The 11,128-nt window shown below is 37.5% G+C and overlaps 1 protein-coding gene across 3 annotated transcripts in view; it reads left to right on the top strand.

Moving 5' to 3' along the window:
- The window catches only part of LOC125036190 (protein PALS1-like), a 127,490-nt gene extending 119,094 nt beyond the window's left edge, over positions 1-8,396 (top strand). For all 3 annotated transcript variants that reach the window (XM_047628637.1, XM_047628645.1, XM_047628655.1), the window contains 12 exons: positions 961-1,210; positions 1,327-1,522; positions 1,642-1,856; positions 2,131-2,355; positions 2,578-2,743; positions 2,866-3,013; positions 3,289-3,429; positions 3,649-3,782; positions 4,858-5,022; positions 5,295-5,608; positions 6,525-6,713; positions 6,821-8,396. In XM_047628637.1, the coding sequence (XP_047484593.1) occupies positions 961-1,210; positions 1,327-1,522; positions 1,642-1,856; positions 2,131-2,355; positions 2,578-2,743; positions 2,866-3,013; positions 3,289-3,429; positions 3,649-3,782; positions 4,858-5,022; positions 5,295-5,608; positions 6,525-6,710 (2,140 nt within the window). In that variant the 3' untranslated portion in view covers positions 6,711-6,713; positions 6,821-8,396. The remainder of the gene's footprint in view (positions 1-960; positions 1,211-1,326; positions 1,523-1,641; positions 1,857-2,130; positions 2,356-2,577; positions 2,744-2,865; positions 3,014-3,288; positions 3,430-3,648; positions 3,783-4,857; positions 5,023-5,294; positions 5,609-6,524; positions 6,714-6,820) is intronic.
- Positions 8,397-11,128: the final 2,732 nt, after the last annotated feature.

Genomic DNA, 11,128 nt, shown 5'->3' with positions numbered 1-11,128 from the left:
GAGACAGAGAGACAGAGAGACAGAGAGACAGAGAAAGAGAGAAAGAGAGATTATAGATAAAAGATATATATAAATATGAAAGATAAATAGAAAGAAATAGAAAGATAGATGGAATATAGATAAAAGATGAATATAAGCATAAATAGATAGAAATAGAAAGGGAGGAGAGGTGCGGCTGTTGGTTTTAGAGCCACTTTCAGGACAATTGTGGTAGTTCGTAAATGCAGATTTTATAAGTGGAGGATGATTTTCAAGTTTCGAAGTTACTGACAATATATCCCAACTTTTTTTCTTTTTTTTTTTGGTGTGCTAGGTTTTTCTGTTTATTAGTATGACACCCTTTCCTCCGCAGTGTCATGAAATGTGTCTGTTTAATTATTTCATTGTTAGCATTTTGGTCGTATTTGTAGATCACCGATACCAGGAACATGCAAAATCCATTATGGTTTTACCTTATTGAGTCCAGTACTATGACTATGTAACCTGAGATGATTACTCCATTCCTTAATTTTTTCTGGGTAAAAAATTACTTCTCTTTGTGTTGTTATAGTTATTAGGATTATTATTGTTTTTTTTATGTATTATTGGTGACTGATAAAAATGGAAACCTTTTTCTTGGAAATTCAAGGAATGGGGTAAATAATTGAAGGCAGATAGGCCTGATAATAGACTTTTTGGTGACTAAGCACTTGTAAAGGCATCTTTGTAAAAATGATAATGGTAACAAAATAATAGTGAACAGTGCATGTGTACAGGCCCTCACAGCATCAATAGTTATGTATCTTTTCCTCTGGGTTTCTAGTGTACAGCAGGTTCCACAAAAGGAAGATATTGTGGCAAAGTCTGTTGCAAAGATAAACTAATAGGGAGCGACATGATACTTTGCTATGTGAAAGCTTACATGACTACCGACTTTCATAATTCCTACAACTATATTTTTTTTTCCCCTTAACCCTTTAGGTATCCACCCCCAAAACCTCAGGGCCAAACCATCACCCCAATCCACAACAACAACAACAACAGCAGCAAGAGCAGCAAGAAGGGAGGGTCGTCGGGTAGTGCCACGCCCCAGAATGGAACCTTGCCCAAGCCAGCACCCCAGCCGTCAATCCCCCCGCAGCCCCACTCACCTCCCCACGTCCCTCCACCCCAGGAAGGGTTGATGCAAATGCCTTCTACGCAAGAGGAGATGAGGATGAGGAAATACGAGGTAGGAGGTCGTGTCGGGGTTTGTGTGAAAGACGAACAAATGAGACTTTTTGGGGGTTTGCTTTTGTATCTGAGTTGCTAAAACTGAAGGTAATCATGCATTCTTTCACTGAATAGGAGGAGTTAAAGCTTCGAAGGGAACGTGAGGAGCAGGAGGCCATGCTGAGGTCGTCATTACGTTCTTCCCAGAAGCTTCAGCAGCTTGCTTCACATCCTGTACCTACTGGTGTTGTAAATGAGGCATTTTCAGTGGAAGAGTCACAGTCAGGACTGGAGCAACAGGCCAGTGCTGACACACCTAGTAAAGTTATAGGTAGGTATATTCTATGCACTATTGTGACAAGATAACTGCAATATGTACTCCAGGAGAGCTGTTTGTGAAATCTTTTATCTGTTTATTCTAATGAATGTTTTCCTTATGCCCTTGTGCAGGTATAAATGAGCTTATTCAGTCACTCCAAAGGATTCAGACAGTGCTCAAGTCTAATGGACACAGGATTAGTGAAGACATGACCCTAGTGGCTCAACTATTGACAAATCCAGAGTTCCAAAAGGTGCTGGCTGTTCACAATAAGGTGCAAGAAACATGGTGTTTGAACAGACCCCCAACACCAGTCACAGATAATGCTCAGGCACTATTAGCTGAGGTATGTGTGAATTTATTAAGTTGATTTAATTCAGATGAGCGGAAAAAAAAAAATGAAGACCTAACTTGTAAGTGTAAGATGATATATGAAAAAATACTTTTGAAAGAACTCTTGCTAGTTTCTTTCTTTCTCTCTCTCTCTCTTTCATCTTTTGTCTTTCATAAACATCAAAAGAAGAAGCTAAACTATTAACTAATGTTGAAATAGAACATCCCAAGTGTATAAAGATGAGTAAAGCTATCATTTAATTTTTTTCTTCTCAATCACCTTACAGAGTCTTCAGGAACTACAAGAATACTCTGTACCTGAGGCAGCAGAACTAATTGACATACTCAACAAATACTCGATGGAAGGGCTCTTATATGCTCACGACAGAATTGCCGAGAGAGAGCCTTTACCTGTCGGGAATCTGCCAGAGGAGGAAGTCCTGGACAGAGTTTCTCACTACCCAGAGGACAGCGTTAAGATTGTTCGCATCGACAAAACTAATGAGCCTTTGGTAAGAGCTTTAATTGTAATGATTATATAAAGCAGCATTAACAACCCTTGTCTTTTGATGTGGTATTGATGGTAAACATGAAAGTAGGATATTGTATGTTAGCTATTTATATAGTTAACATGTGATATCCATATCTTTCCTATAAAAGAGACAAGAATAGGTATTGCCTTTATTCATATTAAGAAAAGCACATCATAATGGATTTTACTTCCTTTCTTTCAGGGAGCAACTATTCGAAATGAAGGCGACTCAGTAATAATTGGTCGAATTGTAAAAGGTGGTGCTGCTGAAAAATCTGGTCTCCTTCATGAAGGGGACGAAATATTGGAAGTCAATGGTGTTGAAGTTAGGGGCAAGTCTGTGAATGATGTCTGTGACATGCTGGCTGGTGAGTCTGAAATTTTACCCATGTACTTAATCCATTCTTAACATACTCATTGCATTACAATAACTTTTTTTTTTCCATTTCAAGTCATTACAATCTTCTTTAATCCTGTTATTATTTTTCAGGTATGACAGGCACTTTAACGTTTATCATCATCCCAAGTGGAACCCAGCAACAGCAGCCTCCCCCAACACGACCCCCTATTACCCAGACCATACATGTCAAGGCACACTTTGACTATGACCCAGAGGAAGACCTTTATATACCCTGCAGGTTAGTTTTTAGCATAGAGTGGCAGAAAGAAAACACACACTAATAGTTAAGTTCATTCTCACACAATATAGAGGCATTCAATTTGGGTATTTACAGCATAGCAATTGTGAGGAAAATAGGGGGGGGAAATATGAAATTAAGATTCAGGTACTTGATGATTTATATTCATTTTGCCATTGTTTTTTTTTTATCATCTGCTGACAGAACCTTCCTTAGTCTTTGCAAAAGTTTTATCTTTGAAACTAACATTTTTATCTGTTTTTATGCAATTGCAGGGAGCTGGGCATGAGTTTCCAGAAGGGAGATATTTTACACATTATCTCTCAAACTGACCCCAACTGGTGGCAGGCTTATAGAGATGGAGAAGAGGACCAAACCCTGGCAGGACTTGTTCCTTCTAAATCTTTCCAACAACAGTAAGATATCCAATTGTTTTTATTTGCTAGTGTCAGAAAGCATCTTAATATATATGGGAACGTATAATAATCAGATTATGGGTGATGGTGTTTGCAGTTCATTGTTCAAAATTCTTTATTCTTTAAATGAATGAGATTATTTATTTATTCATTATTGTCAGATTATTAGAGCAATTTATCTAAGGTTATGCCCTTCTGACGATATCCTTTGCATTGCAGCCGTGAAGCCATGAGACAGACGGTCGTTGGAGACAATAACAACAAGGAGAAGCCCAAGAAAGGGAAGCTACTATGTGCCAAAAAGCATCAGAAGAAAAAGAAGAAAAAAATGCTCTATCCAAATTATAATGAAGGTTAATATGATTTTTCTTATTTTCTTTTCATTTCTCTTTTTTTGCTCTTGTCATAATATCTTTTTGCTATTATACAGTAATTGATGATTATTACTAATACTAAAAATAGGAGAGCTTAGCATGACTTGTATGGCTGATAATGTCTTACATGTGGAAGTGAATAATAGTGTATGTGATGATGGGTGAATGATTCTTTGTTGCATGGTATGTCCTGTAAATAATCATAAAAATAGCACAAGGGAATGCATAGATTATGCATGGAATTAACAGACATTACATAATAGACTTTTACAGATTAATGTAATAATGAGTACATGATGAATGTACTGGATCTGAAAAATAAAATAAATGACCATTATATTTTCTTTTACTACGGTAAGAATTCAAGTAATGCTATCATTTATTGAATTTATACAGTATGTTATCCAGTGTGTCATGTACCCATTGATTAGGTAGTTACTTTAAAAATAACATGGAAGGAGAAGCTTTTGTTGGCTAACAAGGACCTTTCTAAACAGTGCAAACTCTTTACTTCTTTTCTACAATATTTTTCATCTTCCTTACCTGCTTGGCCTCTCTGGCTCAGCACGGAGCAACTCTCCACTCCCTCTGCCAGGAAGAGGTGGGCCGGGTACTGATATCCTAAATGAGACGGAGAACTCAGGAACCCAAGCACGGAGTAGGGTGTTAACTCTGAGACTTGCTCTCCCAGCTTGCCAGTGTATTAAGGGCAATACACTGAGGAGACGATGCAGCTCATTGTCTGATCTGGATGTTGGTATGGGGTAGCGATAGTGAACGTTGTGATCATAACTGTATCTCTCGTGTTCTTTACCAGTCTTGGCTTGTGCATGTTATCAGCATTAGTAGAGTTCAGGTGTTTTGCTTTTATTTTTGTGTATATTTTTGCTGTGGCGGTTTATTTGGCTTGGTTTGTGTTTTGAATTGTAGCACTTTAGAGGGTTGTTGATGATACTGTGTATATACATTCTTCAAAATCTCAGTGTGGTTCTCCCTTTTCTGCACACAAGAGATCTTTAGCTTCTGAAGAATAATCTTTTTCCTGTTTTTACAGATTTTGATTCTGAAGAAATCCTTACTTACGAAGAAGTGGCTCTTTACTATCCACGAGCCAACAGAAAACGGCCCATTGTCCTCATTGGACCTCCCAACATTGGTCGGCATGAACTCAGGCAAAAGCTCATGGAGGACAGAGATAGATTCGCTGCTGCCATTCCACGTAAGTTTACAGCTTTTTTGTTGTATCTGGCAAATTGAAAAGGAGTGATACAACTGTGAAAATATATTACTGAATTATACAAATGTTTTGATTGATATTAACATGCTTATTTTATCAATAGGTCACTCGTATATAATATGGTAAATGAAATAGAATTAATTGCTTTTTATTTCATAAAAATAGCAATAGATTTCAAATTACTGCCACTGAATGCAAAATAACTGCACCTCTACATAGAAGTATTGTAACTATAAGCAAACTCCTATCCACAGACACATCTCGCACACGAAGAGAAACTGAGCTGGATGGTCAGGACTATCACTTCATATCTAGAGCGCAGTTTGAGGCAGACATTCTCTCTCGCAAGTTCGTTGAGCACGGAGAATACGAAAAAGCCTATTATGGGACCAGCATAATGGCTATCAGAGCTGTGGTGAACTCAGGGAAGATTTGTGTGCTGAATCTTCACCCACTGTCACTCAAGATCCTCAAGAGTTCTGACCTCAAGCCTTTTGTGGTGTTTGTTGCTCCTCCTTCCTTAGAGAAGCTCAGGCAGAAGAAGCAGAAGTTGGGAGAGCCAGTCAAAGTAAGTTCTTCAGGGTACCCTCTAACAGGTAGCAAAGGAAGTCTTTTCAATTAGTATTCTTTACTTTTCTTTGCAATGAACAGTTCTTTTTATGTTTTTATGTTGAACATTGGTAAATTACAAAAGAATGAATAATTTAGAAGTGATATGAGCTATAAAGATGTGAATATTGTTACACTATGACTTGAATTTGTAAAAAGTGGATCTATTTCAGATCCCCCAAACACACACACACTATTAAGATTTTCACTCGGATGTATAATTGGTATATACACTATTCACATACTGATTTATATACTTTTATGTTAGCATAGATTAGTTTTATGTCAGTATAAGTGGTTAGAAGCAGAAATATGTCATAACAAATAGGATGAATGACTTTCAAAGCTCTGCATTATCAAATAATAAACAATTTTAGGATTTTAAAGATTTAACTTTGTGCAGAGAAACCAAGAAAAATAAAGTGAGAAGAAAAAAAATACAAACTTTTGAGGAATTATTGATTACGTCTTTTTGTTCTTCATTGCCCTGGATTATAGAAATTATTAGTAACTTCATTTCATTTGTCATTTTACTAGATTTTAACTTTTTTCTTTGAATTCTATGCCTCTTCTTGAACTGTATCAGAATCATGGCTTATGGCATAGAAATCCCCTTGACACACATATGCCTTGCTCCCTAAAAGATACAGGTTGCTTGGCACATTTAAGGAAACTGCTTTATGGTAGTTTATTATTAGATTTTTTCAATTTTATTTATATATATTTATATATGTATTTTCATTTATAGAGTGAGGTGTGATTTCAATATTATGAACTTTCTTGGAAGATACAGCAGGATTACAGGGTCTTAGCATCGTTTCACCTAAAAGATCACAATTATGTTTACCTAATTTTACGGTATTTTCTCTTTTCAGGATGAGGAGCTCAAAGAAACAATAGAGAAAGCCAGGGAAATGGAAGAGCAGTATGGTCACTACTTTGACCTGATCATCATAAACCAGGATGTGGACCGTGCCTACCATCAGCTGCTACATGAGATTAACATGTTGGAAAGGGAGCCACAATGGGTTCCAGCAGCATGGCTTGCACATGACCAGTGATAGGTACAAATGATTTAGAATGTATTGAAAATATCACAAAGGTTTATTTTGCTTGGTTTCTACCTCTGGAAATATTTGTAAGTAAATAGTAATATCCTTCTAATTTGCAGGTACTGTAGTGCTTCTATGGTGCCAAATTTTTACCTGTGCGCTTCCCTCTAGCCAAAGGCAGAATTCTCCTCAGTGCTGCTGCTCTCAAGATACGTTCCTTGTGTGGAAGTCTCACTTGAAGGGCAGCTGAGTTTTTACAATCAATGATGTGATGGCTTGATGCTACAATCCATTGTCTGGTGAACACTAGGTGCATGAAATCAGTTGACTGTGTTAAGGTTGTGTTTTGAAAATGGATTATCACATGGAGTCCAACAGAAGGAATTGAAAGAAAAATACAGAGCAGATAACTGCTTTGATAAATGATTGGACAATATATTAACATTGTAAATTGACTTTCATTCTAATACCTCCCCTGCCCTGTGTGGACATTTAACTTAGGTAATAAATCTAGACCATGGCTCCATTTACAAAAGGTGGGAAGTTTAAGCCCATTGTAACGGGATAAAATCAGGCAGACAAATGATGGAAGACAAACCAGACAAAAACTGTGGTGTAAAAAGTATTAAGCAATCCACCTTTTGTTGAGGTGGCTCAAGTGTGTGTGATACTAGGCAGAATCTAGAAACACGTTATTACCCTGTAAAGAAAACCCTCAATCCTTCTTGAGAGTTTAATCTCTTTTTGTTATTTACATTTTCTATTTCTTTTATTTTCCTGTACATAAAATTCTTTTACATTATGTTTGAAAATTTATATACAATATATCTATATCATGTTTATCAAACCTGCAGATTTTTTTTTTTTTTTTCTCTTTTTTTTTTCTCTTTTTTTTTCCTTTTTTTTTTTTGATAAGTGTCCCTACTTTTCAAATTTAAAACATAATATAAAGGCTCATTTCACCCTCATGTTTAAAGTGTTTTAATGTCATACAGATAACTTTCTATTGACTTCATATTAAATGTGAGATTAAAGAAAGTATTTTATCAATTTTCAAGATAGCTGGAAGCATTTGCTCAGTTACTATAAAAGTTTTTATTGGCAATGTGCAATAAGATGAGACTTTTAAAAAAAAATTATTCTGATCAATTAGCATGTACTTCAGATAGTTTCCTTTGATCCCTTAAATGTTTGTAATGTACATAGAGGTGCCATATTACATCAAAGTTGTGCTTGTAAATCAAACCTGTGACTCCTGATCTGTTTGCAGTGTTAAGCAGCAATAATAATAATACCTACATACATCCAAAAAAAGTGTGTTGCAAAAGTCTTCACTATTATTTCCGTAAGGCTTTAGGATTTAGCTCTGCCGTTCACAGAGACAAATAATCTGAGTGTCTTATTATTCAGAATGAATATTGTTTACCATATATTCATCCCTGAGAAGCCTATACAGTGAAGTCTCTCAAAAGCACAAGTATGTGAGAAGTCAAGTTTGTGATGCTGACAATATTGCAAATACACACATGAAACTGTAACTTCAGTATTCCAGTGGTGTTTCCCCAATTTGTGTAATTCCTGTATATACTGTTATGATCTTCCTATGTTCACTTTGTTGTAAGTAGAAGCATATATGCCTCATTATAATGAACCATTAAATGATTATGATTCCTAAAAATAAATGTGTATACCAGCTCTGTGTTGTTTTTCTGTCATTAAAAAGGATTGAAGTTGGCAATAAGCTGTCTTTTACACATTCATTACGTTCACATTGAGATTGTTTAATTGATAAAATTTTCCTCTTGCTTTACATCCTTTTGAAAACAATATTATTATAATTCTATGTGGCCCATGCATTAGTAAGTAATGAAACTAAATTGACGAGTTCAGCATGAGTCTCAGGTTAACTGATAGAGATTTATATCTGTAAAAAACTGATAGGTTACAGATATGGTGAGAGTGCAGAGTTAACATGAAAAGAGTGAACTGGACACATCTCAAGTGTTCAAGAGCAAGGAAAAAATTGGGTTTTGCATAAATAGTTGAAAGAAAAGTGTATGATAACTTTAATGTGACCAGGAACAACCCAACTACTGCAAATAATTACTCAGTGGATGCATCATGGAATGAATCTGTAATGCTAGTTTCCTTACATGTCCTTACCTTAAACAATAGTGCTATTTACAGTAGATATATGCTGCGCAAAATTTTACAAATTCTGGTAAAGGTAATCTTAAATGTTAAAGGTTAAAAATTTTGATTAGAACTGACTGTTAATGATAACACTGTTAATGTTTTTCTTGCTATTGTTATTTAATTCACTTTTATTTTTATTACTATAATTATAGTGATCGTCATAATTGGGGTAGTAATTATAATAAATATTAGAATTGATATAATTATTCCAGTTATCATCATTATTTTATCCCCTCCCCCCAATCTGATGCCCGTTGTTGCCGTGGGGGCTAAGGAGATGGAGAGGAGACTGGGACCCCTACCCCTGGGTCTCAGCCTTTGATTCTGCTAATTTTGCACAGTGTTTTTCCCTCCGATTATTGGTTTCCCTCTGTTCTTCTTTCTTAAGATGTGGGATCCGTGTCCAGACACTCCTGTCACTATTTCCCTGGTACCGACCCTCTTCCTTCTCACCCAACTCATTGCATGAGACAAGCTAGACGCTCCATCCCATCTCCATTAACCTCTCCCTCCACCCCTCAAACATCCGTCCCTTCGTCTCCCCCCATAAGAAAACCTTTGTTTCTCAGACTTCCCCAATGACAGAAATTCTCCAGGACATTCAAAACTATATAATCATGACCCAATATAAAATATCTAAACCTTAATCATCATCCAGTCTGTCTATGCCCATACTTTCTACACTTAAAATAACTATCAGCATCCATCCTCCTTCTACTCATGTACCCCCTACACCCCTTCCCCCCCACTACCTCTCAACACATCCCATCCCCCCCTGCTTCAGCCGCATCATTCCCCTTCCTAACTAACTATCCCTCCCGCTTCCCCCTGGATGTGATCCTGTGTCACAGCAACCCCTTACATTTTCGCTGAAACTGTGATCTACTTCCCCTTATACCTCTTTCTCCATTGCTAATCCCTACCCTTACCCTACGGACATATTTGCCAAATCCCACACATCTTCCTTTGTCAACTTTGATCTATTCATCCTTTAATCCCTACCTTCCTGAACTTCTGATGTGTAGTACGTATAATTATCATCTACCCCCCCCCCCCCTTTACTCTTTTCACTGTTACACCTTTCTATAGTGCTGTATGAGCTTTGATGTCTAGCACATATATTATGCTTTGTTACCATTAACTATCCTCACTGATTTTAATTCCCCCGGTTCATTGACCCTAGTCTCTCCTTTGACGCCCCCCACCCCCCTAATCCCTTGGTCGTTATTATGGGGGGGGGAGCTTAGCAGACGGAGACTTGATCCTCAGCCCTCGCCTCTACTAATTTTGCAAGGTGGTTTCTTCTCCCCATTTCCTTTTCCTTCTTCATCCACTTCTGTCCACTTCCTAAGATGTGAGAGCCGTGGTGAAAGGATGAAAGGCTGGCTTTGGATCAGCCATAGGCATGGTATTCCCTTGGTAAATCGCCTAGCCCTTACTCCTTATAGGGACCTTGTGGGATATACCTCTTTCCTCTCCCTACTTATTTCAGGCTCACCATGGCCAATAATGAAGATTTGTTTTACCCTTATTAGAGGCATTAAGGCTTGCCCCTTCATCAACTAGCCTATCTAAGATTTCTGTTTTCCCGACCCCTGCATCCCCTTTGACCACGGCTCCGACCACTGATACTAATACCCCCTCCACGATGTTTGATGTCTACTATAATCATTCTGAATTATCCACCCATTACTCAACCTCCAGATTACATCTCTCTCCCAACATCCTCCACTCCATATCCTACCGCATAGTCGTCTTCATTGTCTACCCTCTCCCCCCTGATTACTACTCTTCATTCTTATTGTCCTTCTCCGAACGGTACTATATTTATCTGTGTGATTCCCCCTACAGTGCCTTACTCTGATAATATCCCTTTTTTTAAACAATGTTTTCAAAAACAAGTTTCCTTTCGCAGTTGCATGTGAGTCTTAAGCTCGTGCATTATCTACCTTTACTGACCTCGCTGGCAAACCCATTGCTGCTCAACCTCTCACCTCCCTTAATACTTGTACTGGGAACTGTTTCCGACAGATTGTCTTGTGTACTGTGAAAACGACCTGCTCGCATTCCTCTTCGACTATGATGTAGTGGTAGTTCAGTGCTACACTATGCCTCCCAGAGGTCAGCATAAGTCCAAACCAATATTTCTAAGATTAGCTTCTGTAGACATGGCCCCCATGAAGTTTATATTGGTGGAACGTCTTGCCCTGTCCAACCATATCGACCCCGTT

This window comes from Penaeus chinensis, chromosome 2 (assembly GCF_019202785.1).
Source record: "Penaeus chinensis breed Huanghai No. 1 chromosome 2, ASM1920278v2, whole genome shotgun sequence".
Classification (NCBI taxonomy): Eukaryota; Metazoa; Arthropoda; class Malacostraca; order Decapoda; family Penaeidae; genus Penaeus; species Penaeus chinensis.
This window is presented reverse-complemented; position numbering and strand designations above follow the sequence as displayed.